At 31.1% G+C, this 14,408-nt stretch overlaps 1 protein-coding gene across 4 annotated transcripts in view; it reads left to right on the top strand.

The window, feature by feature from the left end:
• Positions 1 to 14,408, top strand: part of LOC145279814 (mitochondrial fission factor-like) — an 86,532-nt gene that overhangs the window by 46,261 nt on the left and 25,863 nt on the right. For 2 of the 4 annotated variants that reach the window (XM_080131182.1, XM_080131181.1), the window contains exon 2: positions 2,768 to 2,848. The exons of the other annotated variants lie outside the window; for them this stretch is intronic. In XM_080131182.1, coding sequence (XP_079987308.1) covers positions 2,768 to 2,848 — 81 coding nt within the window. The remainder of the gene's footprint in view (positions 1 to 2,767; positions 2,849 to 14,408) is intronic. 4 annotated transcript variants of the gene reach the window in all.

Here is a 14,408-nt window from a genome sequence, read left to right as displayed (position 1 = left end):
TATTATACAACCACCATGTGGCCTACTAGTGTGTGTGTGTATGTATATATATATATATATATTATATATATATATATATATATATAAACCAGTGTTATTAACACCATTTTCGTTTTTGTTTTTCTTAGACGCAATCTCTTTTTTTTTTTCTTTTTTTTTTCTAGTAAACATTTTAATAAGGGGAGATAATTTGTCTTAAATTTTTAGCACATTTACTTGAACTCGTTTTGGTTGCTTTTCAGTTGTATTAACTAAACTTTACTGACATAATGTCTAAACTTTTCAATCTTAATTAATCCGGTTCGTATTAAAATAGTTTCTCTGCTAACACCTCTTTATCATGTTCAGTATCCTGATTTTATGGTACAATGCTTAACGTTATATTGTGTAGGATTTCCAGAAAAATAATTATTTGTAAGACTATCAAATGTTTGTCTTGCTCGTAGGCTTTCCACTACACTTTCGATGATTTTTCTTCCATGGCTTTCTTCAAATATTCTAACCATGTTTAAAGAATATTATTTATACAAGTCTGATTGTTAGTCTTGGCCATTTGTTTAGGATCAAAGTTGTTCAAAAGACAAGTAAATAGAGACTTATTTTTACTGTGGTTGTTATATACATAATGTTTTCACTGCTTTATTCCCCAACCTTGTTCCGGTGTCTCCTGCCGTAGTCTGACTTGAAAAAGGACAGTGTAATTTATATTGAAACCACAACATTGAAAATCATGTAAATAATATTTAATCTCTGAAATTGTGATTTTTTTTTTTTTTTTTTTTAATGCTCTCAGTTCATTTGTGTGAGACTGAAACTTTTCAGTAAAAGCACAGAATAGTTAACACTCCAGAACCTGTAAACCCCAAAAAAGCAAATAACTTATATAAGACGCATTAGAATGAAATTCTCTATCAAACTCGGATAGTTTTAACACATGGAAAAGATTTGCAAGATATTTTTACCCCCTTTTTTTTTTTTTTTTATCTTAAAATTTGTTTCCACTTTTTGTTTGAGTACTCTAGTGTTAACTTTTTTGTAACTTTACTGATTACAAAGATATTTCCACTTGTTAAAATTAGTTAATTTGGTAGAGAATTTGACTCTAATGAATGTTTCATGAATTATGTTTGTTTTATTTTGTTTTTTTTTAGGTTTTTTTTTTAGTTCTTGAGTGTTAAATATTCTGTACTTTTACTGACTTCTTTCAACATGAATCTGAAGAACGCAGTAGAAAAAAAAATGCTAGATATTCTCTTAATCTGCAAATTTAATGATGAAAATGCAATTTAAGACTTAAACATGACAGACCAATACAAGGACATGCATAAATACTGAACTGAAAGCCTCATATTATTTGAATTACTCAGATTATACTTCTCATCTTGACTTATTCTCACAACATTTTGATCGATGTAACCTCTGACCTTCAGTTTTGTCTTGTTGAACTCTGTAGAATCTGTATGGAATTCCAAATTGAACACTTTCATCCATAATTAATATTTAATTCATCAGCTATGGTCGGGTAAAAATATACTTAATATTTCTAGTAGCGCCTGTACTGAGAATTAAACTTAACATTTATCTTCAGAAGACAAAATTTTCAAAAATCTAAAACCACAACACCTATCCAAAGAAAAGACACCAACAACAATTAATAAAAATTAACATGCCAAAAATAAAAATAAAACCGTTTCAATTTTTTACAATATTATTCAATTTATCTCTATCCCATTGAAAAGTGAAAAACATTTAAACTACTATGACAGAAGTTTACGAAAAAAAAATCTCTTTGGCCTTAAATGACCTCACAGCAGTCGATAGGCCAATGAACCAAACAATCAATCAGTCAATCAGAAGACTATCATTTAGAACTAATTATAGCTTAGAACTTTATCCATTGCTTTGAGGTTACATTGGCTGAAACGTTAGAATAATATCGAAGATACTAATTTGGAATTCCGACAGATTCCCAAGTTCGACAAGGTGTACCCGAAGAAGAGCAGTAGTTACATCAGCTGAAATGTTGTCAAAGTAACATTCAGAGTGAGAAAAGTAATTTAAAGAATTCAAATATTTCCAATTATTCTCTTCACAAAAATTCTGAATCCTCAAAACCTCATGATCAGGATAAAGAAAAACAAAGTAAACATTAAAGGTTGTGGTCAGAAGAATGCGATAAAAATTCTATATAGGCATTAAAAATATTTTTATGTTGTTTTTCTTAGATATTAATTTATATTATAAATAATGAAGAATTATTTAAAGTCAAGATTAGTTTCGCTTTTAGATGAACATGACATCAGATCAAATTCTGTGGCCATTTTGTTTCGATTTAGCTTATTCATTTATGTTTGGTAGAGAATTTTACTCTAATGAAACTTCTGACAGATTCCCAAGTACGATGAGGCTTTCAGTTCTGTTCCTCAAACGTGCTTTTCTCAATTTTACCTGCATAATGCTAAATGGATTTTCAATGGAAATAATTCCTCGTTTAATAATTAACAAAAACAGCATGAAACCATTTTGAATGCCTACACAGAATTTTTTGTGTTCTTCTCTGACCGCGACAATTAATGTGTAGCAGAACTTGGATAGTCCTCCTAATAATTCGACTAAATTTCTTATTGAAAGCCTGTGGATTGTGTTTACCTTCTATTTCTTCCGTTCCTTTTTAATGAAACCAAATCATCAAGCAACATTCCGAGGTGGACTGTAAACTTCTCCTTTTCCCAAATTCTAATGCCTGTATAACTTCTTCAAATTTCAGGCTCTAGTTGCTGGCCTTTTGCTTCAGGATCTGAACATTCTCGTTAACAGGCAGAAGATAATCCCCTCGCCATCCTCAAGTGTAAGACGCCACAATGGCAATATATTCTTTTTGTTTTCTTCACTACAAATCCATGGCTATCATTATTAATTTTCTTTTTCCTTCCATCACTATGATCATTCTTATTATATACTAACCATCCTCTTGTCTTGGCCATTGTTTCTAACTAATCTATAAATCTTTTTTTTTCTTTAAATAATGTTTAAAACAACTGTATTTTTTTTTTTTTTTAATTTTTTTTTTTTTTTTTATCTGATAATATTTTAAGTAAGGTAAGAAAATAAAACTAAGAAGGCCTATACTGTGTCCGGGATGCGGATGTTCCATAGAAACATACAAACCTCAGACAGTCAGCATTAACTTTCATTGACAATCAAGATTTGGATGCATGGCATATTTTAGACATCAACAGGTAAATAATAAAAACGTTTCAGAAACATGTAAATACAAAATGAAGACGAGACAGAGACAAGGAGTTTTACTAAAAACTAACAAGAGTCATAAATTATAGAATAGAAAACATTTTGAGCATAAAAATAAGGCTACAAAGGAAAAAATGCAAATTATGCTAAGAGATCAACGAACTACAAGTGAGGAGAAAAATAGGCTAATATGTGGGGGAACATGTAAACAAAGTTTGTTAGAAAAAAAAATAATAGCATTACTATCTGAAGAGAGCAGAAAGGCAATAATTCTACCGGCAATGCACAAAAATGTCAAGATGCTTAAAGAAATTTAAAAAAAAAAATTTTTTTTTTTTTTTTTAAATTTCTTTAAATACACCATGAAGCCAACGAAGAAAGTAGCTAAATAGATCCATTCCTACTCCCTAGTTGGAGTTTGTGTAATGTAGATTTTGAGCTTCCAGTCAATGAAATTGTTTTGGAGTTAGGTCGAACCTTATAGATGGAGACATATTTGGCTCTAAAAATAAGATTGTAGCACTAGGAAATCCATTGTCTTCTCAGACTCCCTATCGATGCTCACAAGACTAAAAAAGTAAAAATATAGATAACACTTTAATCATAAAAATCTTAAACAAGATCACTTTTTTATCTAAAATAAAAAAGCAGAGTAAGATTATGCTTATTACTGAATCGTATCGGCATTCATGGTAATGAAAAAGCAGATAGTAGTAAAAAAAAAAAAGTATTATGTGAATACTGCAGGTGCTGGGCTACTAATCGGTGAAATTGTTGTGGAGTTAGGTAGAATATTATAGCTATAGACATTTATCTGACTATTGATACTAAAGTTTACAAATATGGTAGATTTAATGACATTATGGTGGACCATACACCTCTGTATCACTCAAAGGATTTGGAATATAAATTGATACCCTCAAAGTCTGCGGGTGATTTAATATTATATAAACTTTGAATTGAATCAAATGAAAACCTAGTCAAAACTAAGAAAATTTTAAAATGTTTATTCAAATAATTCCATTAAAAATATTTTTATTTGCACATTCTTTATGGGTAGGTTGCACTTTACAAAGTTTGTATGCTATATATTACAATGTATTATACATAGTGTGTGTGTGTGTGTATATATATATATATATATATATATATATATGACTACACAGAAATATTACTGTTTTACTCAATAAGAGCTTATCAGGCAATGTTTGAGCTCTTATTGAGTAAAACAGTAGTATTTCTGTGTATAATTTCATACAACTAATAAACTCTCATGTATTGAGCACTCTTGAAGTAAATAACATACTTTTTTTTTTTTTTTACTTTTTTTTTTTTGCAATGCTCCCCCCCCCCCCTCCTTCTTTGGTAGTAGTGCTTGTAGCTTTCTGCCTTGCTTTGTATGGGATTTTTATTTTTTTCATTGTCTCATTAAAATGAACTGGTTTAAATGTTTTCTCTTTTTATATTGTCTCTGGGGTTTGAAGAAAATTTACATAATTCTTTAAATTTCATAAAAACCAATGCTTTTCTCTAGTTTGTGAAAACTTTAATTTGTTTTTCAGATGTTGCCTAAACTAATGTAATAAACAAAGGACCTCATGGATGTGGATCTTTCAATGTATCATAGTAATTTTAAAAATGTTTATGTAATGAAAACATTCAGTCATTGCAGAGGTTTTCTCCCCCCCCCCCAATCTTGTGTATGACCAAAATAATCTTTTCTTTCTCTCCCACACTCTTGTTCTATAAAAGTGATTAGAAATTTACTCTCTTCCTAAGTGGAAAACAAGACAATGTGAGACACAGCTATCAAATATATTTCACATTGTAATAGTTGGGTTTTAAAATTAAAAACAAACTAAATTATATTTTTAATTAAATTTAGTTGGTGTAATCTACATTATAAACCTCCTCTATTGCATTGACTGCTGTACTCTCAGGCCTTCTTCAGATATTCCTTGTCGCCTCAAATCCCCCCCCCCACTAATCATATTGCTTAGCGGATTATAGTGTTTGTTAAAAGTTATTATTAAATATATTCTATTTGAAAGTTTTCAGTTCAATCTCAGTACCTAGTTTCAAAGGAACAAATACAGGACTAAGAAACTTTAAAAAAATAAATAATAATCGCATGAAATGTTTCTTTTTCCATCCAGACGTTTTTCTTTTTTTAATCTCGAGTTTCAATGTATAATTGAAACCAAACTCATAAGAATGTCCAGAGTTTTAGTCAGAATTTTTAATCCCAAAAGAATCAACAGGTAGTTTAATATTTTGGAATTAATAATTTGTACAATCTAACAATCTAAATCTGGCCTTATACTTATTGACTCTGCAATCCTGAAAATGAATGGTAACTTATCAATAGTTAACCTGTTTAATCAGTTATGTATAGAGAGCATAACGCTACAATAATGTTGCCCAGCATTGCAAAGAAAGACCACAGCGTTTTGTATATTAAGTGTGAGTTGTTGATCTGTGCATATGTTTTACATTCAGTCACCTAGTTCCTTCTTTTTGTATGAATTGGTTTATTGTTGGTATTAGTTTCCCTGATATCTTTCTAGTTAGAATTATTTCTAGAATGACATCGGGTACTTACACAAGGAACCATGTGAAGGTTGTCAAGTGAAAATGTTTCTATGAAACAAACTGGATTCAAACTTGGCATACCCAACTTGTCAATCCATTACCTGGTGAATCCATGCTCTCTCAAGTATAACTCGATCACTTGGTTATTGAAATAGGATGCTTATGCCATGACATTTATACTGAATTAGTATATGTGCAAACAAGCAAGCATGTACTTGAAGAGTTTGCTATCTACTCAGCACCAAATAGGGTGGGTAGAGCTGAACTTGGTCACATTTGGCTGTGTGAACTTGTGCGTTCACTGCTCTGCACTGGCTGTGATTGTCCAAGCATTTTTATCGGAATTTATGTTGTTCACTGGATATAGTGTCAATTATGTAACAAAGGGTTTTTTTCTTCTAAACAAAATCACAAGTTTAGTTTGAAACAAGTAACAATATTTTAAAATGATACTGGGTTTCTTGACCAAATGGCAGATTTGTAGTCAAAACAATCGCAATGAATTTTACACAACCAACCAAACACAATACACCATCCCATACAAGCTGGCTCAAAGTTCCATCTGTTTCTCTCTCTCTCTCTCTCTCTCTCTCTCTCTCTCTCTCTCTCTCTCTCTCACTTCACTAGTGTATAAATGCAATGCTCTCTGTATAAACAAATAGTTTCCCCGCATTCAATGTTTAGCATTATGATTTCACCTACCTTAGCAACAGCCAAATGGTGTGGGGAGGTTATAAGCGCCAACTATCTTATAGATGCTCAAGTTTCGATCCCTGCTTGAGGTAGTTGTTTGTCTAGTCGCACTGAAGAGCTGTGATACAGTGAAACTGTCTCTGCACATGACTTATGACATTGATTGTCATTCAAGATGGACCATACAAGTCTACTCGAGAATAATTAGCTATTAATCTCTGGACATAAAAATTGATTGACCAGGGAGGTACATTACCTGGCATAGGAATGAATTCTGTGAAATCTAAAGTGAATTTTTTTTTTTCTATTGCTTTTCAGAAACGATTACGTTTTTTTTTTTTTTTTTTTTTTTTTTTTTTTTCCTCAAAATGTCAACTTATATTCTTGGTGGCCAATTCTCTAAACATAATATTTTTCCCATTGCTGGTCTGTAGTTTATAACATGCATGCACAATCACTAAACATGCATCATGATGCAAGTTTACAGCTGCATGACTTCCTCTTGCAGATTTAGGTTTTGCTGTAAACATTGTATATTTCTGATTTCTTTTTGTTTTCTTTTTCACTCTATAGTAAAGAAAATGAAGAAAATATTCTTTCTATCATTATATATCCCAAACAGATTTTATGATATTTTTACTTTAACTGCAACTCAACATTCACCGTTAAATTAACGACTTCTATAGGTTTTCGGGTATGCTGAAAATTAATATATTTAAATTTGGGTCAGGCAGGTAGTTTTCTGGATATTAAGGCCTTTATTATCCAATGTAACCTCTTATATTTTCACTGGCAGTCATGTTTTTTCCAACTGAACAAGTACTAATGCGCATGTGTGTTACAAAACACTACCCTCCCCATGTTAAGAATGGTGACAGCCACTGAAATTCGTTAATACATTGGGGTGGGGGGTGGGGGTAATGTCTTATTATCCAAAAAACTTCTGCCTCAAATTTAAATATATTCGTTTTCAGCAGACTGGAAAACCTATAAAAGTCAAAAGTTTGTTGGAAATTAGAAAATTTATCTTGTCCAGTGCTGGTTGTCTTGTTGATTTAGAAGCAAATTTTCAATGTGTTACTAAAAATTAAAGTTTTAAATACGTGAAAAAAATATTTTATCCAAAGTTTTACTGATTCTTAAATCAATTTATTATAGAACGTAAAAAAACAAAAAAAAAAACCCTAAAAAATACTGCATAAGGAAAGACCCCTTCTAATTTATCAGTTTAAAACTTAAAACTAAACCTGCACAAGAAAGTAGAATGAAAGGTTGGTAATTTAGCAAATTAACCAACAAATGACTTGATGAAAAAAATAAATACACAACAAATAAATGGCACTGCAGCTAATAAAAGTTAGTTTTATACCTACCTGGTTCATTTGTTTCTGTTTTCAAGTAGTTTTTATTACTCTTTATTTAATCTCAAAAATTCAGTTTTTCCAAGCGGATTAAAAAAAAAAAAAAAAATGGTGATATCTTTTTTGAAAAGCAAGCCTCTTTCTTTTTTTTTTTTTTTTTTTTTTTTTTTTTTTTTTTATGAGTACCCAGGGTGCTATAAACGCCCCCAACCTCCCCATGTTAAGAACAGCTTTTGAGGTTGGGGGTGTTTATTCCGAAAGCCGTTCTTAACATAGGGAGGTTGGGGTGTTTACACTATGCTGAGTACTCTCATAAAAAAAAAATACCAAAAAAAATTCAAAACACCTGTAAACCTTGAATTCAAAACGAAGCTTGCTTTCTAAAAAATAAGGTGCCACCATTATTTTTTTTCAAATCCGCTCGGAAAAATTGAATTTTTGAGATTAAATAAAGAGCAATGAAAACTACTTAAAAAGACATGCACATTTTGCAGACATACATTGGTTTCATGCTTGTATGTATTGAAAGTGTACTACCCCCCCCCACCTAAATCAACATATTTTTTAGTGTTATAATCCAATTTTTTTATAAATTGCTTTCAATAAGATTTCTATCATTCAGCTTACAATTTTTTGTTTTTGTTACTTTTCTTTTTTTTTTTTAAATCAGTGATTTACATTCATTGAATTATTTTTAAAAACCAACTCAATATATATCAATTTTAGTTGCATCTTTAGGTATTATGTCCTTTTCGGATTTCTAAAGTATTCAATTGAAAATATAATTTTATTTATATTTCTACTGCAAAATCTCAAAAGTAGGACTGTGGAGTCAATCAGCAGATCCATTACTTGAGGAATCTGGGTCAGTGAAAATTGGCTGACTCTAGACAAAGAAAAAAAATGTACATATTGAAAAATACCCGAAGATTTAACTTTTTTGTTTTCTTTTAATGAATTCCTTAGAAATTCCTTATTTAAAAAAAAAAAAAAAAATACTTGATCCATAGAATCATAAAAATTATTTGTATGTTGCTATTTCATGTGTACACAAAATGTTGAGATATATGTCTCATAAGATAATTGTTAAAAAGAAAGTGCATGGTTATAAGAGCTAATATAAATGATTTTTTTTTTTTTTTTTTTTTTTTACTATACATTAGTGCCTATTAGGAATACCAAGGTTTCATTAATTTGGTTATCTTTGATTTAGGAAGCATTTTTAAATTCTATTTCAGAAACTTTGATAACAAAGGAAACTGATAAATCTTTTTGCAATGACCAGCCAGATTTTAAAATAATTTGTATGTAATGTTTCGTGTTAGAAAAAGAAAAAAATAAATTGCTTGATTATAAGTCATACAAGAACCAAACATCTATTTAAATACTATAAATTGTGTTCATTCGTCCACCCAGAAATTAGGAAAATTGGCAAAGTGTCTATGGTTATTTAATTCTGCTAAATGTTTTTTAACAGATTTTCCAAACAAATTCAATTTACATAAGGACATTAAAAAAAAAAATGTTAAGTCTTTCTAGATTCCTTTATTTTCTGATTGTTTAAATGATTAAAGAATGCCCCCCCCCTTTTCGTCATTAGTAGAATGCTAGTACATAATTAATTTAAAGTATTAATTTTTTATATAATTTAAAACCTAACTGTTTTTATTTTTAGTTTTCTTTTGAAGTTTGTTTTATACTGTTTAAAGAAATTGTCATCAGGAAAACTAATAATTGTTAAAACAAGTAAAAGCATCAAAAGTAGTAAAGGTATTATTTTTAAAAAAATATAACGATGTTATTAAAAAAAAAAAATGAATAAAAACAATTCTATTCAATGTACTTGTTCCTATTTGCTTGTCTCCCCATGAGAGAAGAGTTATACACAAGGGCTGTTTTGAATATGGGGAAAATCCAGCTCCACAAAAAAGTACCTTATATTGGCACAAAAATAATTGCCTTAGTCTAGAAGGATCTCTTTCGCTGACTGAAGAATAGATGAAGTGTAGTATCAGAACAGATATTACACTTTGCTCCTAGCCTGAAGATGTTTACTTATTTAATAGTTGTACAACTGTATCTGTTATTTGACATATTTGTGGAGTAATTTGTAGCAAATTTGCCTTTTTTTTACTCTTCTCACAAAAATGTTTTAAAAACTTTTCTTCCATTGTGTATGTCATGAATTTAATTTTTTTAATATATGAATTTATTTTTCTGTTGAAAAGGCAATTTTATAATATATGTGTAATTTTTAAAATTACTCTTTCTGACAATATGTAAAATGGATTTTAGTGGGTATAATATAGACACAGTCTCCTATTTGAAAATTCAAATATATCAGATTTACATTGAATTTGAGGTTTTTATCATTTATTTTCTGTAAAATTACTAATAAACCATTAGGTACAAGGCCAACTAAAAATATGGGGAGTGGAGTCTGTAGTCATCCTTGTCACTGTACCTTTTATTTGTCTAAAATATATCCCTAGCTAAAGTTCTCATTCACAACAATAATTCCAGGGCCTGTCCTACTTAAGGTTCCCAAATCAAATTTTTTTTTTTTTTTTTTTTTTTTATATAAAAAAAGAAGCTTAATTGTTTTTTATCTACACATATTCAACAAAAGTAAACGGTGATTCTATTGTTCCCCCCTCTAACCCCACCAATCAAAAGAGAAAAAAAGGTTGTTAGTAAGGCCCTCCCAACTCTTGCTAGATAGCAGACTGCTCACTGTTTTCTGGCTTGAAGATCAAAAATAAGCTGGCCGATCCCTAAGGGGCTTGAAAAACTAAATTTGTGACAAAATAAAGGGGGGTTTGGGGGATATCATTGCAAGTTTGGGGAAAAGAACCGAGGACAAAAAGAATGACTTGAAAGAGAGGTAGATAAAGACCTGGCCAGATATCGGTTAGTTTGGAAGTCAATTTCTACAAACCGTTCAACATCTGCCATTATGCAAAACGGATGTTAAACCGAAAATGATAGACTGCATAATAGGGAATAAATCATTCAAGTAATTGACACTGACCTCATATGGAACCCTGATTACAAAAGGTTATTAGTCGCCCCCCTCCCCTTGTTGGTCCATTCAATCTATTTCAATCTATTCCATTGTAACATCTTTGTTTCTAAAACTCTCATAATCGTAAGAGGCATCAAAGAAATGTTAATTTAATTTTTGTTGAAGTAAATACCATTTTGTTGAGTTGTGGCTTTATTAGTTTGTTTATTGCTGTCTTTTTGTGTGCCTGATAAAAGTTCACTCTAAACCTGAAATTATTACTATGGTAGGGCAGGGACAGTAAGGAAAATATTTAAGTGTGATGACTTCTGGGTAGACAAAAGGTAGGCAATGGGGAAAGGTGGTTGAACTGTTGTTCATTTTGGTGTGATTGAAGATACCCAATCCCCCTCACCCTCCTGTTTATTTTTTTTTGTTCTATTCATATGACTGTGTGTCTTATTCTGCAATCATCAAGTACCTATACAACAACTGATATTAGAAGACATGGGTGTTTAAATCTTTGCACCTCTGGAATTTTTCAAGCTATTCTTTTGCCCATTGAGAAGGCCTGTTTTGATTGCCAAACTATTTGGTCACCTTTTGTTTGAATATTCATTGACAATGTCTGTTATTGCTACAACAGTGTTGACACTGGCCAGCGTCTTCCCTGACCTGCACTATGTCCCAAAGCCTCCTGTTCGGCACTTAGCATTAATTAAAAAATCAGAAAAATTTGTAAATCTCAAATAAATAGAAAAAAAATTAATTTTTATTTCCAAACAAATATTGAAGAAATGAAGTTGTTTATAGTTCTGCTCAGTGAACAGTTAAATTGGAAGTTAATGTTTATCGCTGACGTAAACAATTAAAGAGTAATTTAAAAAAGATTTGATATAATTTATATTTGTGATTGGCTAGAAAATGAGACCAATTTGCTGCATCAGTTATTGATTTCTCAATATGAAATTGCTATAAATGAGTTGCTCTCATTTAATTTTCGGCTTCTAATTAATTCCTTATGATTAGAACTGACATATTTTTTATTTTGTTATTTTCAGAGAAATGAAGAATTTAAATTCTTATGTCGTTAATATATTTTCATTATAAATATACAAGCAAATATGTATGTCCTCCAGGTTCTAATGTTTAATCAATGCATGTAAAAAGATTTACCTCCATTTTTTTTTTTCTTTTTTCTTTTCTTTTTTTCTTTTTTTTTCTTTTCTTTTTTTCTTTTCTTTTTTTTGTTAAATGAAATATGCTGCTTATATACATGAAATAAAAATAATATAATTAAAAATTCATGATACTAGCTAATCTATATACTGCTAAAACTTTGTAGATTTTGCTTGTTTGTCCCTATACATACCAGATGACACAGTTTTATGACATTATCCATTAAAACAGAAGTGGAGATTGCACTCAGTGCATGGTGGATAATGTCATCCATCAAACTTGAAAGAGTGGAGAAGAGATCCTTTATGATATTTTATCTAGACACCTTGTGAATCCGAAGGATCACGTGTCATCTAAGTAAATCATCAAAACCCTCAAAGAGGGAAGGGTTTGTGGTTAATACCAGATTAAAACTGATCTTATTTGGTGGCTTGTAACCTGGCACATTTCATGATTATCATCAAGAAATATGCATTCACTCGAAAATGGATAACACTGGAAATTATTGATGTGTGCATGTTTGTTTAAATATCTGATGAACTAGAATTCAAACTTTATGATGATACATTAAGAAATGAGAGTAAATAAAACAACCTCCATCATGAAACTGGCCAAACATTTTGAACAAGACTCTTACAAATGAGACTGGATCAGAAAACAAGCCTGCTATGGAAATAGTCGAAACGGGTTGTCAAAAATACCCCATACCTTCCATTGCAAACACACTGGAAGAATGAGCTAACCAATAGCATGCTAAGTATTTTCTGGATGAATTCACCTAGGATTATATAGATAAAGAAGGCTGACTAAAAAGAGGGTCACTCCACTGTGATGAGTAGAGGATTATAATGGTTGCTCAAGATCAATGCTTTTAAGGAGATGGGTGATCTCAGCAATGATAACAAGTGCAGGTTCTGCCACACAAAAGTAGTATGAGCTATTTGACATTCACCTGTAAGTTTCTTTTAGCCTACAACTACTATACAATATGACTTGATGAAGTGTGTAAATATCTTCACTGGACCATTCGTAAAAAGTTGAATATTGGATGTAGCAGAAAGTCCTGGAAACATATTTCCAACCGTTCTTTCTGGTATAAGTCGTATACTATTACTATGCAATTCTTACAGCTACGAACCTAGAAAACGGACCTATTACATCTGACAGTGATATGAGACAAAAGGGGGAAAGAAGCAATCTTATTAGAAATTGGTGTCTCCAATGATGTTGTATTAAAGAGCCAAGAGGAAAAAATAACGAAATACCAAAGTCTTACGTATGACATGAAAAGAAACTGGAATCTTAGGAAGATTTCCATCATTCTAGTAATTATAGGAGCAACTGAATTCATGAAAAAGCACTTCAAAAACTACCTGAAAAATAAAACTGGTGAACCAAGTGAGAGAGATACAAATAATTGCACTTAAAGGGATGGGTAGAATCTTAAAAAAAATCTCTCGGTTGGAATGTATGAGATGGTAGATGAATGTCTGACATTTGGTAGGATGCTCCATCCCCAGTTAGACCAAAAGGATAAAAAAAATTTAAAAAGGATAAAATCATCAATTAGAACAGTGGATCACATTACAGAATGAATAAGAGAGAGGGAAAGGTGAAAAGATCTTTATCCAGACAACCTGTTGCTCAGAGGGTTTCAAGTCTCCAATTATCTCTACCCTTTGGGGAGTGGAGTCTAATACCACTAAAGCTCTTGATTGTGCTTGTTATCTTGTTTGTCACCAGGCACACTTCATGATTCTTAGCAAAGAATATGTGCTTATTTGAAAATGGATGATGTCATAAAGGATGAATGGTAGTTACCAAAAGCTGTGAAAGAGAGATATTTAATAATTTATGTAACAAATACAGACCCAACAGTAATTGGTTGCTAGTAATTAATTAAATGCTTTAAGAACAGCTTGAAGGTGTCTCTCAAACAGTACAAACAGTTTGTATTCCAACTCGTGGGGGAAACCTAGTCTAAAATGGATGTTCCTGGCATACTGCAATCCTCCAAAGGGCCAAGATGCCTAAATCTATATGCATTGAGGAATACGAGAGGAAATATGTTATTCGAAAAGACAACAATCAGCACAGCTACAGAATCATCTCACAGGTGTCCTATATGCGAGAGATACTTCAGAGCTCAAATTGGACTGACAAGCCATCTCCTGACCCACAAAACAACTGCAAGTTCACGGTCATCTTCGCAAGCGATGGACGAACATCATCAGTTATTTATTAAAATTTTCTTTTTAAAATCATTTAAATTAGATAGTATATTATTTTACTGCAATTTTGTATGACCGAACATTAGTTTTCAAAATTTC

Source organism: Euprymna scolopes, chromosome 7, assembly GCF_053919585.1.
Source record: "Euprymna scolopes isolate OS-2025 chromosome 7, ASM5391958v1, whole genome shotgun sequence".
NCBI lineage: Eukaryota > Metazoa > Mollusca > Cephalopoda > Sepiida > Sepiolidae > Euprymna > Euprymna scolopes.
The sequence above is the reverse complement of the archived record's forward strand: the minus strand, read 5'-3'. Positions and strand labels throughout refer to the sequence as shown.